The 13,558-nt window shown below is 56.0% G+C and overlaps 3 protein-coding genes across 4 annotated transcripts; 2 read left to right on the plus strand and 1 right to left on the minus strand.

The window, feature by feature from the left end:
• Positions 1–534, plus strand: LOC101782325 (zinc finger A20 and AN1 domain-containing stress-associated protein 3). Its single transcript, XM_004971961.1, has one exon. The coding sequence runs from the start codon at positions 1–3 to the stop codon at positions 532–534; it is 534 nt and encodes a 177-aa protein (XP_004972018.1).
• A 365-nt stretch (positions 535–899) lies between these two features.
• On the minus strand, positions 900–2,453 carry LOC101785535 (polygalacturonase). Its single transcript, XM_004969155.2, has 4 exons — positions 2,013–2,453; positions 1,619–1,908; positions 1,309–1,540; positions 900–1,182 (listed from the first exon to the last, which is right to left on the minus strand). The coding sequence occupies exons 1-4, from the start codon at positions 2,451–2,453 to the stop codon at positions 961–963; spliced, it is 1,185 nt and encodes a 394-aa protein (XP_004969212.1). The 3' UTR covers positions 900–960.
• Positions 2,454–8,126: 5,673 nt separating this feature from the next.
• Positions 8,127–10,112, plus strand: LOC101785946. 2 transcript variants are annotated; one of them, XM_022826513.1, is made up of 3 exons: positions 8,127–9,187; positions 9,314–9,369; positions 9,566–10,112. In XM_022826513.1, exons 1-2 carry the CDS (start codon positions 8,317–8,319, stop codon positions 9,352–9,354), a joined length of 912 nt encoding a protein of 303 aa, XP_022682248.1. In that variant the 5' UTR covers positions 8,127–8,316; the 3' UTR covers positions 9,355–9,369; positions 9,566–10,112. The 2 variants fall into 2 exon arrangements, with proteins under 2 accessions (XP_022682248.1, XP_004969213.1); XM_004969156.2 differs by lacking the exon at positions 9,314–9,369 and having other exon boundaries at positions 8,129–9,187.
• The last annotated feature ends 3,446 nt before the right edge of the window (positions 10,113–13,558 follow it).

Consider the following 13,558-nt stretch of genomic DNA (forward strand, 5'->3'; position numbering starts at 1 on the left):
ATGTCTTCGTTCCAGCAGCAGGAGAACCCCCGCGGCCCGTGTCCGTGCGCCGCCGGGTGCAGCTTCTTCGGGAGCCCGGAAACCCTCGGCATGTGCTCCGTCTGCTACAAGAAGCACTGTCTCGCCGCCGAGGCGGGCGCCAACACCGCCGCCGCCGCTACCGCGTCGCGATCTGCGGCCACTGCCGCTCCGGTCCGCACCACGGCTTCATCTACGTCGGCTAAGCCCGTCGCTGACGTCTCCTTCGCGCCTGCCGCGGAGGCAGCAGCCGCTGGTGTAGCTGAAGAAGCCGTCGTCGTGCAGCCGTCCTCCGCGCCCGGGGCGGCCAAGAAAGCGCAGCCAACACGGTGCGCGGCGTGCTACAAGAAGGTAGGGCTGACGGGGTTCGTGTGCCGGTGCGGGAAGACCTTCTGCGGGACGCACCGCTACGCGGAGGAGCACGGGTGCAGCTTCGACTTCAAGGGCGCAGGCCGCGAAGCCATCGCCCGCAACAACCCGCTCGTCAAGGGGGCAAAGCTCTCTGGCAAGATCTGATCGATCGTTGCACCGGACCGTGCGCCGCCGTGGAATTGGGTTTGGTTCAGTCGTTCGGTGATCTGTGTGTACTTCGAGCCGGGCTGTTGTTTTTCGAATCTGGATCTAGCATGACCCAGTAGTCCTGTGAGGCTGTGACCTTTGATGAGCGTCCGCGTGTACTCCTTGTTAATGTAACGCATCTTGTTGTGATTTGAGAATATGAGCATTCGTATTAATTTGTTTATCCTCTGTCAGTCCGATCAAGATAGAAGACGGCAACGATTGTTGGTTCTGTTCTCTTACTGATGAACTATTTGTTGCAACACCAACCAACTATTACTATTCTTTCGTTTAAAAAAACTACTTTATGTGTTGTCCCTGTTTATCGTCTGACGATCTGTATGTGCGAAGTGCTTCACGTCACACGATTTTGTATGTAACGCGTCACAAGCAACTTGGAGGCTCGACATAGCCTGAAGCCTTGCCGTCGGCGTGCTGGCAAGTCGCCTCTGCCGGCTTGCCGCCGTCCAAGGTGAGCTTGATGTCCCGGAGGCCGATCCCGCTGCACGGGTTGGTCGCGCTGCAGTCGAACTTCACCGCCACCTGCGACGCCGACGAGCCCCGGATGTCCGTGTACCTCACGTCGCTGATCTTCACCGCCGAGCTCTGCGTCACTCGCACGCACAAGAAGAGAACAAGAGTGAAGGGGAGCCAATTAAGCAACGAAGCCCATCAAAACGGCAATACACGTCTGTATCTCTTTTGGGTAGGAATGAACCATGCAAAACGTACCTGATGGGGGCATATGTGGTTGGGGCAGTAGTTCTGATCTATGATGATGGGGTTGCGCACGTCGTGCATGAACGCGTGCTCGAAGACGACGCCGCGCACGTACGCGCCCTCCACCGCCGCCCGCCCCCACGTCTTGATCCGCAGCCCGTTCTCCGTGCCGACGAAGGACGCCCCGGCCACCGTCACGTTCTCCACGCCCGCCTCCTCGCTCTCCTTCCCCAGGCTCCCGATGCTGCGACGAGAACCATCAAAGGAGCGCACGGTGAGCGAGTTGATAGCGCGCTGCTCACTCGATCAGACGATCACCCACCTTATGCCGTGGCCCGGGCCGCAGCTGACATGCTCAACGCGCAGGTTGGCCGTGCCGGGGCCGACGGAGACGCAGTCGTCCCCGGTCTGGATGCTGGCCCGGGTGACCGTGACCCCGGACGACGCCTGCACGTGGATCCCGTCCGTGTTGGGGCTGCTCCCCGGCGCCACGATCCCGACGTCCTCCACCGCCACGCGCTCGCAGCCGTCGATCACGACGTGGTACAGCTCGCTGTCCACCGACCTCAGGCCGCGGATCACCACGTCCCGCGAGTTCAGCACCGTCAGCGACTGCCATGCACGCGGGCACGCACGTAACAGCGTTGTAAAAGCTTGTTGCACGTAATTTCCCGAAAAAAAAAGACTGTTGGTATACAGAGGGCACATCTACTCACTGTTGCGCCGCTGGGGCAGCCACCGTGCCCGGCCGCCTTGCACGCCCACAGCGCCGGGCCGCGGCCGTCGAGGGTGCCGCCCGACATGGTGAGGCCGTCGACGTGGTCGAACACGATCCAGACGTCCCCGCTGCCGCCACGGCTGGTGTAGCCTGACGGCGCGACAAGCGTGCCATCGATCTGAACTGTCACCCTGCTTGAGCACGGGCCCGCGAAGGCCGCGCGGCTGAGCAGGAACTCCCCGTGCGGCACGTACACGGTCGCCGGCTCCAGCGACCGGCAGGCGGCGGACCAGGCATCGGCGAACGCGGTGGACGAGTCCGTCCGGCCGTCAGGCTTCGCTCCGAAGCCGGCGACGTCGTACACCGCCGCTTCTGCAGCACCTGACAGAATGCAGCAAGAGAGCAGCAACGCTAGGGAACAAGCGTTCACGCGAGCCATGGTTGATCCGAACACTTTGAGAGGTTCTCGTTGCATTGCCGTCCTACTGACGAACAACTTTCTTCATTGTTCGCGATTCATAGAGCAGAGCTCTGAGCTCGTCGTGTGAGTACTGCTGAGGATGGTGTACGTGCGACGCAAGGGCTCGCAAGATTTGAGGCGAGATTGCAGAGTCCAAGATTGCAGACGCCCTGCCCACTGGCCACCTAGCTCTCGCAAGAGCGGCGCGTGACACGCTGGGTGTTTGTACCATGCAGTTGGGTGATGCAAACGCTAGGAGCAGTCGGCAACAGCAAGTTTGTCAGCAGATTGCTTAAGCGGTGGAGTTCCATTTCCATCCACACATCGTAATAGCCTTGACCGGGCAGATACGAAGCCACATTCTTCGAGAGATAGCAATACGGAACGGGAGGCACCGCGCTACAAGTCCGCATGCAACTGCCTGGTCTTGTGTCGCCGCACGGCGGAGACAACAAGCACAAAACGGGGGTGGAAGTAGTCTGATGAAAACTGGCACCCACGCGGCCACGCCTGGAAGTGCTCAGGTCGTGTGATGCGCTGGTCAACAATCATGCGTATCATGTTATTAGAATCGTTTCTCAGGTGTGATCGATGCCTTGAGCAATGGTAGTTTGGTACTATGCCTGCTCAGTATCGAAATGGAACGAGGGGGCCTGAGCGTGTGCAAGAGACAAGGAACGGAAGATGCGTGCTCCTACTGAGACGTGATACCCGTATGCCCGGGCAACCCAGCTGATGATGTGAACTAACCGTATGGCCATGGTCGTCAATTCAGCTAGAGAACAAGCGTTGGAGTTGCTTCCCAACAAATCTGCGGGTCCAAGGTAGGTTAGTTAGTTTACTGGGCAAGAATTAAGAAAGAAGGCGCGTCTTCGTCTTCCGGGGCCTTGGATCCTGCCTCCGTTTGTCCGTGCAAGTACTGTCGGACTGCCATCGTCGCCGCCTTGGTCGTTGATGACTGCTAGGCAGTTGGATTCAGGACAAAGCCAGAAACAGGAGGGCAGGAACTGTTCCGACTGGGCCAACGCTCGAAGTCGTAGGCACGCAGAGGTAGCTGTAGCTCCTTGTACTGCCGGTAATAAAAAAGAAACTTCTCCTTTTCGAAAATCACACAGTAAACATCTGATCCCAACGGCACCGCACCGGCGTGCCAATCGTCCTCTGACGGTACAATGGTATTTAGTGCTCTGCCTGCGTCCTTCCTTTCCAGGAAACGATCCATCAGAGGATCAAATCGTACGTGGCCGTTGAACCTGGTCACTCACAGTGCCGACTGCCGAGTGCCCCGGCCCGGGCGGCCTTTAAGAACAAAACTTCAAGACTGCGTTCAAAAATTTCGACCCTGCATAGTCTTAGGGGATGTTTGGAAAGAGGTGCTAAACTGTAGCACCTCATTTTTAGCATATTTTTACCATTGAACTCTCAAACAGGGGTGCTAAAAGGTGAGTGCTAAAGTTTAGCACCCTTATTTTCTTTAACACACCCAAGGGGTATTAAAAAGTGCTAATGAGTGCTAAAGGTGGTCCCCAAACTCATTTTTTCCCTAATTGCCCCCTCTCTCTCCTCTCCACTTTTCCCCAAGCCAGTCATAAATGAGGACAGTGTAGTCATTTCTCACCCAAGGTGCTAAACTTTAGCACTGTATCCAAACAACCCCAAGTGCTAAACTTTAGCACTCCATTTGAGGGTGCTAAACTTTAGCATTGTATCCAAACAACCCCAAGTGCTAAACTTTAGCACAGTGCTAAATTTTAGCACCCTCAAATGGAGTGCTAAAGTTTAGCATTGTGTATCCAAACGGGGCCTTATCAATGCAGTACTGAATCCTACTTCCAGCAGAAGAAGGTCGAAAGGAAATGAACCGGTGCGATAGAAAAGAAGTTACTGCAGACCAGTTCTCATTGCACTGTGATTCGCCGGTCCAGATGAACGCGCGGCGGATTGCGTCAGCAGCTTTAATTGTGCCTTGTAGCAGGAGGACGAAACACATGACATAGACCGGTTTGGCGCCGAGAACAGCATTGGCCAAGGTTGTGCCCCCACTTGGAGTAAGCAGGGGCTCGCACCAGCTCACCAGCCACAGCACGCACCAGCGGTTGAAGATCACACAATTGTAGCATGTTGGTGGAGAGCAGCAGTCCTAGGTAAGTTTGGGGAAAGGAAGCCAATGGGCATAGCAGCCAAGGAATGAGCAAGGTTGATGTCATTGGCGATCAGAACGAATGTGCTCTTCTCATAGTTGATGTGAAGACCGGTCATTAGCTGTCTGGGAGTCAAAGACCTGACCATCCAAAACCGAGGACTCTTGTCGAGTCAAAGACCTGGCTATCCAGAACTAGGGACTCGTGTCCAAGTTTCTGGCGAAGCTTCACCTTCCCCCTACAACCAACTGGCAAAGATGGTTCCGGCAATACTATGGCCATGCAGCTGGTCATGATTTGGGCAATTCCCATCGTCTGGACACACCAATTTAGACCGCCTTGCTTAAGCTCCTGTCGGAATTCAGGCAATGCACCCAAGTGCATCTTGGTGACGGTGCAAACTGCTGCTTTTGGTTTGATCACTAGCTTGGTCCGCGACCCTTGGCCGACCTCTTCAATGCACTCATCTCTCATTGCCGACGACCCAACATCTCAGTTGCCTCCACCTGGCTTGGTAATCAATGGGAGTTCTTCCTTCACCCGTGCCTTTTTGCGGTTGCAGCTGCGAAGCTCCATCTCTTGCAATAGGCGCTCGCTAGTGCACAACCTGCTCCTGGTATGGTGGATCGGAGAGAGATGGGCGTTGCCATGTACCAATTCTCCTCCGCAGGGCAGGGTTTTATGTGTGGCATATGGAATGACGACCTATCAACGACTTCGCGGCCTTCATCTAGCATAACACTGTTGCCCCGCATTGTAAGCACTTCCTTTGGCTCATGCACCACCACCGGCTTCCTTCGCCTGCCCTTCTACGCCATCGGAACATCATTGAGCCACCCACCTGTGCCTTTTGTGGTGCTCATGAAGATCAACATCACCTCCTCCTGCATTGTCCCATGGCCATTAGGGTTTGGCGCGCCATCGGGTGGATTGCCACACCGCACCTACTCTCCTACCATGACCTTTGGACCCTCGACGACCTGCCGGACAGCACGGCACCGACAGTGCGATCAACCATCATCACCGATGTGCTATGGAATATTTGGAAAACCCGTAATGCCCTAGTGTTCAATGGCCTCTACATCACCGCTTCGGCGACAGTTCGCAATGTGGCAGCTGATCTTCGCCTTTGGGCTTACCGGTGCATGTCTCATGTTGACTCCTCCTTCCTCCTGATATGGTCTCAAAATATTGTCATTGCCTTTCTCTCATACTCTTTTTTCACAAATCATGTAAGCACCAACTTTGCTTATCAATACAATTGTTCAGGCCGGTTTCTTGCTTGCCGTAGTTACCATAAAAATAAGTCACTGCAGAACACAAGTGTCATAGGAAAGAAAAGGAAGTTTTTTCAAGATTATCCATTTTTATTAAAAGAGGCATTTCACATTTTTCACTCAAGCCCGTGCATTGAGCAGCGAAGAAAACCTTTCTATTTTCACAAGCATGGTGGTAACAAAAGTTGTTGCGATCTTTCTCATCTTTCTCTCCAGTCTCCGCGCAAGGTGTCGCCGTTGCACTCTACCTCTGGGCAGGACAGGAAAAGCGCTAAATCTTGCTGGCTGGGTCGGGCCACCCTACCTGACGCGACGCAGAGCGCCAAAACCAGGCGCCGAAAAGTCATCGTCCATGATCCATCACGTCACATCTTTCTCACACAAAACAAGGAAGGAATGCATCTCGGTCTCACCTACCACTCACGTACAGTACTAACACTGAAAGCGGGTTGTTTTAAAAGACTGTTAAAACATCTAGGGGTGTACGCTAAACTTTAGCACGTGTCATATTGGATGTTTGATACTAATTAGGAGTATTAAATATAGTCTAATTACAAAACTAATTACACAGATGGAGTCTAATTGATATATGTGCAATTAGTTTTATAATTACCTCATGTTTAGACCTCCTAATTATCCGAATATTCCATATGACTCTGATAAAATTTAGCACCTCGACATCAAACACCCTAACAGACAACTGCGCTGCACCAGTGCACAGACTGACAGAGCCCATCCCCAGGCCTGGATGACAGGCGGGACCACGGGAGAGGAGATGTTGTTGTGCAGACGACCCGGCCCGGTCAATCCAAATAACTGTAGTCTTTGACCGGAGACCACTGTAGATGGGTTGGACGGGCGAGGAGCCGAGGAGGCCGGCCGGGAAGGAGGGAGGGATCGAAGAAAGGCTGTAAAAGCTCGCGCCATGGACTTGGACTCATCGAGTGCGGGGCTGCACTTTCCTCTGCGCCTACCTGCACTGCAGCGGCAGCAACAGCAGCAGCTCCGCTGTTGCTCAGTCGTCAGTTCCCGTCGCCGGCGATTTCGCTCGATCGATGCCCCTACTCCTCCAGTCACTTTGCAAATTTATGGCCGTTTCACAGACTTCTATGGAGCTCCTGCGTGATCCGGCCGCCCCTTGCATTTTTGGCTCGCCCCGGTCCGGTTGGATGGACGCTTGTCTTTTCCATTCCACGAATGGCCCCGGACCCTCAGGCCCGGCCCCAGTTTTTTTTTTTTTTGCCAGTGTTGCCGTGAATGGAGCAATGCGAATTTTTTCCCGAAATAATGACGGGCTCCGTGTAAGGGAAGCGGTTCGTTAGCATTTTTTTTTGCTAGTGTTTGCCTGGATGGAGCAATGTGATTTTTTTAAAATAATGATGGAGCAATGTAAATTGTGATGGCTCACTCCCAACCCGTGGATGGAAAGTGGTTCCTCTACGGTTAGATCACTAACATGTGGGATCAGACCTACATGTGAGTGACTTATGGGATGTACAAGTCCAACTACTGCAGAGGAGCCTCTTTCCATGGATGGTGGACGTGGACCTCCAGTGCTATGTGGCATTGTTAGCCATGACCTTTTGAACATGAATGAACAGTGCATGCATCCTTTGTCACTTGATTGTTGATAGCTTCACTCACTACTTGTTCTTCAGGGATCTCAAATGCGTGAGTGGAGATTTTTTTCCAGATATCCACTTTGCGTAGATCGATGGTAAGTTGGCACCTATCGCTGCTCGCTAGCGCTTCACAATTCCGCCGGCGAAAAAAGAAACATAATTAGCATTGTCAAAATGGTAAGCAGTAGACATCTTCATGATCTCGGGTTGGTAAGTAGCGGACAACGGAAAAAACCGAGACGCTGACATGCCTCCAAGAGACCGGCGTTACTTTGGTCGCTGGCAACGACTTGAACTACCAGTCCCCCGGCACCCAAAGTCACTCGCCGGTTTGGTAGATACTACGATCCGTCCTGCCCATGGTGGGGACGGCCGTGGCGTCAACCTTCCCAGCGACCCTGACCGCTTCGGCCACACGCGCGCCCTTGCCATTGCACCCGGCTCGTGCGCCGCACGACAAACACACCCGCAGCGCCGGGCCGTATGCGCGTAACTGGCTGGAGTAGCTCAAGTGGCCAAATCCCGTGCTGAGACCCCACAAACAGCGCCAAAAACAGAGGAAAAACCCGGAGCCTTTGCCTTTGGTACGCCCACACGTCCGCCTCGGCGCCTCCCTCCGCTCCACCTCCGCTAACTTTGCCGCTCCCGTTTAAAAGCCACCGCGCACCACCAGTCCACACCACCAACACCATCCCAAACGCCCAGCTCCCCAACCCCCACTCTACCGCAGCCAAATCGGACTCGCACGGACGCACGCACGAACGCCCAAGAGATCGCACGGGCGCGCGGCTAGCTCTAGCTCATGCAGATCCTCCGGCTGCTCGCGGCGCGGCGCTTCCGCCGCCGGCGCCGCGCGGTGTCTACGATCACCGCCACCGCGACGGCGCCGGTCACGCCGCGCGGCGGCTGCTGCGCGTACGGCGAGGAGGAGGACGAGGGCCCGTTCTTCGACCTGGACCTGTCCTGCTGCTCCGCGCCCGCGTCCAGCGCCGGCAGCCAGGCGGCCGAGTCGGGCTCCGAGTCCGAGGACTGCTCCTCGGCCTGCGCCGCCGCCGTGAACGCCGCCCGCGGTGCCGACCTCGACTTCGTCATCTCGCTGCAGCGGAGCCGCTCCGCGTCGCCGTCCTACGAGGAGCGCCTCTTCTTCCGCGGCGCGGCGGCGCCGCCGCCGCACCTTCCCCCGCCGCTCATGTTCTGCGCGTCCGAGCCGAGCGACGCCGGCTCGCGCGCTCGGAGCAGCAGCGCGAGCCGGCGCGGGGGCGGCAGGCTGCAACTGCGCACGCTCAGCTTCGGCTCCGCCAAGGCCGCCTTCTACGGCGGTCGCGCCAGCTTCTCCCGGAGCGCCAGCAGCAGCGCGCGCTCCGCCGCCAGGCTCTTCGCCGGGTACGGCTCGCCCGACGACGTGGACCTGCAGCGGGACGAGGCCAGGGCCCGCTCGCCCTCGGTCGACGTCATCCGGCGGTACCTCAGCAAGATCTCGAGCCGGCTGCGGCGCGTGGCGCCGACCACCGCCGCCGCGGACCTCCGGCTCCAGAAGAGCCGCTCGGCGTCCGCGGCGCAGGTGTCGGCCGCCGCCCAGTCGCCGGCGGCCGCCCGCCGCGACGACTCGCTCGCCGAGAAGCAGGACGGCATCGCCAGCGCCATCGCGCACTGCAAGGAGTCGCTCCACCGAGGTTCGTGTCGTATACGATCGCCGCCGACGCCGTAGCCCTGACGGCACCGACCAGTCGCGCATCCCGTGCCCTCCATTATTAATTTTTCGAAGCACACTGTTTCTAAGAGCAAGTTTAATAACGCAGCTAGCAAGCGGGCTGCAAGGTTTCTCTCAGCCTTTTCCTAGCCCACTCGTACAATGGTTAGCTCTTCACCATTAATACATGGTCCACAAGTCATTCTCACAAAGTTTCTTGGTTCCTGTGCCCAAGTCGGCTGTAAGCTTATAGCCCGCTTCTCCTCTTTCACCTCTTCTCTCTCCTCCACGTCAGCATTCAGCCAGCTTACAGCCCCTTATTATACTTTGCTCTAATGCGGCTGTCACTTGCCTTCCGCAGCGTCCGTCTCGGAGCTTGACACGTCGCTGCTGCGGTCGCGGAGTGACCCCGGGACGTGACATCCACGCGAGCAACCAGCATCGTTGCTGGGGTTCTGCATTTGCCACCATGCTCACCATTCGACTTGCTCCTAGCTAGAGGGCCGGAGGTTGAAGAAACGGCGGCCGAAGCTTCGCGCTGAATTTCGCGGAGGACGCGAGGAAAAGACGGCGAACCTGCTGCCGCGAGTGCGAATTGCTAAAGGCTCTCGTCAAGAACGTGCAGGGGTCGGTTTCGCGGGCGAGCGCGAGAGATCTTTAGCCTTGTTTATGCGTGCGAGCGGGTTCTTTTGGTGGGTTTAGGCGTGGGGAAAGAGCTCCTTTTAGGCTCCTTTAGCCACCTCCCCCATGTACAAGCGTGGATCTGTGTCACCTCCTTTCCTTTTGTTAGGTTTCCTCTTTTTTGGTTCACTTTGTACAAGAGAGTTGCAACACGACCTGTAATTAGGTACTCAACCTTATGTACCGCTTGGCTCGCCGCCACTGTTGCTAGTTGCTACTTGTCAGAATCGTGCATGATTCCTAGCTAGTTCAACAGTCGTCGGCATTTGTTACTTCCCATAATCCGAGTTTTACAAGAGAACGGTCACTGGGGCTGCAGATCACTGTGGAGCGTGTAAGAGGTGCCAGTACAAAACCTGTAGTCACATCACGTCCCATCTGCCTGCCAGGAGGAGCACGTACTCCGGTCGCACTCCTGGCTGGCCGTGGCCTGTGCAAGTGCAAAGCAGCAGAACAGGCCGTGCCTGCCGAGGGAGACGAGACGGAGACGACGGGATCACGGAAAAGGCCGGCCGGGGTCCCCGCCCTCCGTCGCGGCGCCATGATGGAGCCGGTGGCGAGACATGGGAGGGAGGGAGACGAGCAAGAAACTACTAGAGAGAGCAATGAGCGCGCGTACGTACGATTAGTCGATTACGATGTGGAGTAGTGAAGACAAAGATCCGCGCACGATTCTGATGGGTCTCGTCTCCTCTCCCGGCCTCGCCTGGGGAGCCGCGCCGCGGCCATCTCTTTCGGCTTTGTTTGCCTCCCGCGCCCGCTGCCATTCTCTTGCTGTTGCTGCTCCTTTCCCTCCCCATCTGGCCGTCACCTGCGTGTGAGGCGACGCAGCCACGCAGTGCAGGGGGGAAAAAAGGTCGCAAGAATGGCCCAAAGCTAAACTCGCTTTGGCGACGAAAAGATCCCGGGAACGCATTGTTTAGTCTGACCTTTGGCTGGCTTTTCTCAGGTCTCTCAAGTCTTTAAACCTTGTTCTGGTTATTAGGGGAGGGGAAAAGCCATGGCGGAGCTAACAAAAGCTCGCAAAAGCTGGGTAGTATGCCATACGACCTGCACCGTGCATCGTCGTCAGCATCGGCGGCGAATCCGAGGCGGAGCTTTTGCCCGCGACGCAGCGTGCATCTGAGCCGAGCCGGCGTGGGGGGCCACCGAGCGAGCGGCCATCATGCCCATGGCAAAACTTTCTATCTATCTCATGTTGTGTCTTGGAAAAAAAAATTAAAAGGTTCCTGTGCTTGCATTGTACTGATGACAAAACTGTGTGCCTCTGCGGAAGCTTGCGGGTGCAATGATGGAGCGCGATGCGTAGGATTTCGCGGATCTTGACTGCTGCTGCTGCTGCTGCCTGTGCCTGGAGGGGAGGGAAATTGGAACGCTTCCTGCTCCGTTTCGGTGGGTCTCGATCGCTGTAGCAGTAACAGTGGAACCGAACTACTGAAGAAGTGAAGAGTGCTGGTAGTACTGCTAGTGCTGCTAGGGCTATCGATTCAGTCTTTTGATCGAGGAATGCCACTCATGGTGACCGAGGAAAGGAGGGTAAGCTATGATGGGGAAGAAACTCTGACGGGACTGTTCGACGAGGATCAAGAAAAAATGTTGAGGTCGACAGGGTTTCACTTTCAGTAGAAAGTCCCCAAAAAACGGCCATTGTTAAATCCTCGCGCAATTGGTGGGTGCAAGCTACCAGTAGTTTCTAACCAAGCTAACAAACCAATCCCGTGTCTGCAGGGGAGTAGCATTGCCGCCAACAAACTCGTCGCCCCTGTCCCGTTCGTGAACGTGTTACTACGCTCCTTGCGGCCCAGCTACAACGCACGACCTGCGTCTCGGCACGTTGTCGACAGGAGCCGGGAGACACGACGGCTGCGGTTTTCCAACGGGGACCTGAACTACCGGCTCGCTGCAGAACAGCAGGCAGGCAGGCTCAATTGGATACGCACCATCCTGCAAGCAACTACCTGTTCGGCTCGTGTTTTCTTCATTTTTTTTTTGAGGCGTCAGAGGTGCAACGAACACAGGCCGCATCAGGGCCGGGTGCGTTCGTTGGTCACGTCGTTCCAGGTTCCAATCCAAACGTGCCTCTGAATCACGGACAGGGACGGGATCGAGACGATAGGGAGGATCTAAAAACCTTCCCGGGGCCGAGAAATTCCGTGACACCTGCACCGTATGGCTTGCGACGGCCGCAACCATGCCCGGTGCTCTCCACTTGTAAGAACACTGGAACAGCCGGCAGCGTCTCGCATTCGGCCTAGAAAGATGGACATTCTTTTCTGCTTCCTTTTGCGCTTTTGCTTTCCCAAAGTAGCGAGCGAATTTGCAATGCAGGATTCCGTCCATTGTTTATCTGCCTCCTTGGGAGAAAAATAAACGGCACATTGCTTCTGTTTTCGAGTGAGGTACAGTGTACCATCTGTGCTTGGGGGTAGTCAACTGTTGGTCCCAATCATTAGTTGTTTATGTGTGAACTCATTCGGTCACGAGTGATGCACTGCGATGCACTAATGTAGGCCAAGAGATCCATGCATTTCGTGTGCTTGTCTCGAGTACTGTCGTTGTTGGAAGCAAATAGTCGTGCTCCGCAATCCGCAGACACGGCAGACTCCCGTTATCCAAGCAAAGAGCTACCCCTCTACTCGGACACCTCCCTAGACGGGGTAACTAACTCCAACAGGTGATGGTGCAAATTTTAAAATTTTTTAAAAAATGCTACTCATTCTCTTGAATCTCAATGGAATTTGAAGCTGGCGCAGTGGCGCATACGGTCCCTCACTTCCCGTGGAGAAAATTCCCTACATGCCATCCAAAATTATAATTATTTCTCATGTGCCATTGAAAATTTAGTCATCCTTCGTTGGTATCGGATTTAGTTTTTCATCCCTTACCTGCCATTCGGTTGGATCCCACCGTTAGTGCTGATGGATACTACAGTCGACCCCATGCATCAGTGGGAAGAAGAATAGAAAAGTGTTTCAGATGGAGGCCGTCCTTCCGTCCTCGGACTCGGAGGATTTCGCGGCGTGCGCCGATAAGGGCAAGCGAGAGTGCCTGCTAGCCCCGGGCCCCTCCCGATCCCGCGACGGAGGCGGCCCGTAGTAGCGCGGCTTGCAGGGACAGCGCACAGCCCAGCGGTGGAGGAGGCCCGCGGTAGCGCGGCGGGCAAGGGTAGCACACGGCCCCGCCGTGGAGGCGGCTCGCCGCAGCGCCGCGAATCTCTTCGGACGGCTCGCGGTCGGTCACAGCAGCTCGGCGACCCTCCATGGCCGGGAGGTGGGCGACCTCGAACTGTATGGACGCCGTCAGCCTGTCACTCACCAGCCACGCGGCCGCGGGCGTGAGCCGTGCCCCGGAGCAGGTCGGCCTGCAGCGCTAGATGTTCCTCCAATCTCCTCTGCCGTACTTCTTCAGACTCAGCAAGAACAACCGGCGGCAAGCAGAGCAAGTCGATTAGCGATGGAAATCTCACTAATTCAGCACGCAAGTTTGATTGAATGATTGAGAGGGCTGTGAGCCACTGAACGAACTGAAAAATCAATCTAAGCAAGCTTGTCCCAATGGTTGGACATGGCAATTCACCTCCAGCACGTACTTGAGCCCGACGCCGGTCATCAGCACGTCTTTCCTTCCTCGTGTAACGCGAACGGCGCGTAGGCACGAAAGCTATCCTGGCTGA

Source organism: Setaria italica, chromosome V (assembly GCF_000263155.2).
Source record: "Setaria italica strain Yugu1 chromosome V, Setaria_italica_v2.0, whole genome shotgun sequence".
Lineage (NCBI taxonomy): Eukaryota > Viridiplantae > Streptophyta > Magnoliopsida > Poales > Poaceae > Setaria > Setaria italica.

Bases quoted from the DNA above. Each gene is read 5' to 3' on its own strand.
- LOC101785535 (XM_004969155.2), bottom strand. From the start codon at position 2,453: ATGGCTCGCGTGAACGCTTGTTCCCTAGCGTTGCTGCTCTCTTGCTGC. The intron at 1,909-2,012 runs GTGAGTAGATGT...CGTGCATGGCAG, and splicing joins GCTGCCCCAGCGGCGCAACA to TCGCTGACGGTGCTGAACTC. The intron at 1,541-1,618 runs GTGGGTGATCGT...TTCTCGTCGCAG, and splicing joins GGCCCGGGCCACGGCATAAG to CATCGGGAGCCTGGGGAAGG.
- LOC101782325 (XM_004971961.1), top strand. From the start codon at position 1: ATGTCTTCGTTCCAGCAGCAGGAGAACCCCCGCGGCCCGTGTCCGTGC.
- LOC101785946 (XM_004969156.2), top strand. From the start codon at position 8,317: ATGCAGATCCTCCGGCTGCTCGCGGCGCGGCGCTTCCGCCGCCGGCGC. The intron at 9,188-9,565 runs GTTCGTGTCGTA...TGCCTTCCGCAG, and splicing joins CAAGGAGTCGCTCCACCGAG to CGTCCGTCTCGGAGCTTGAC.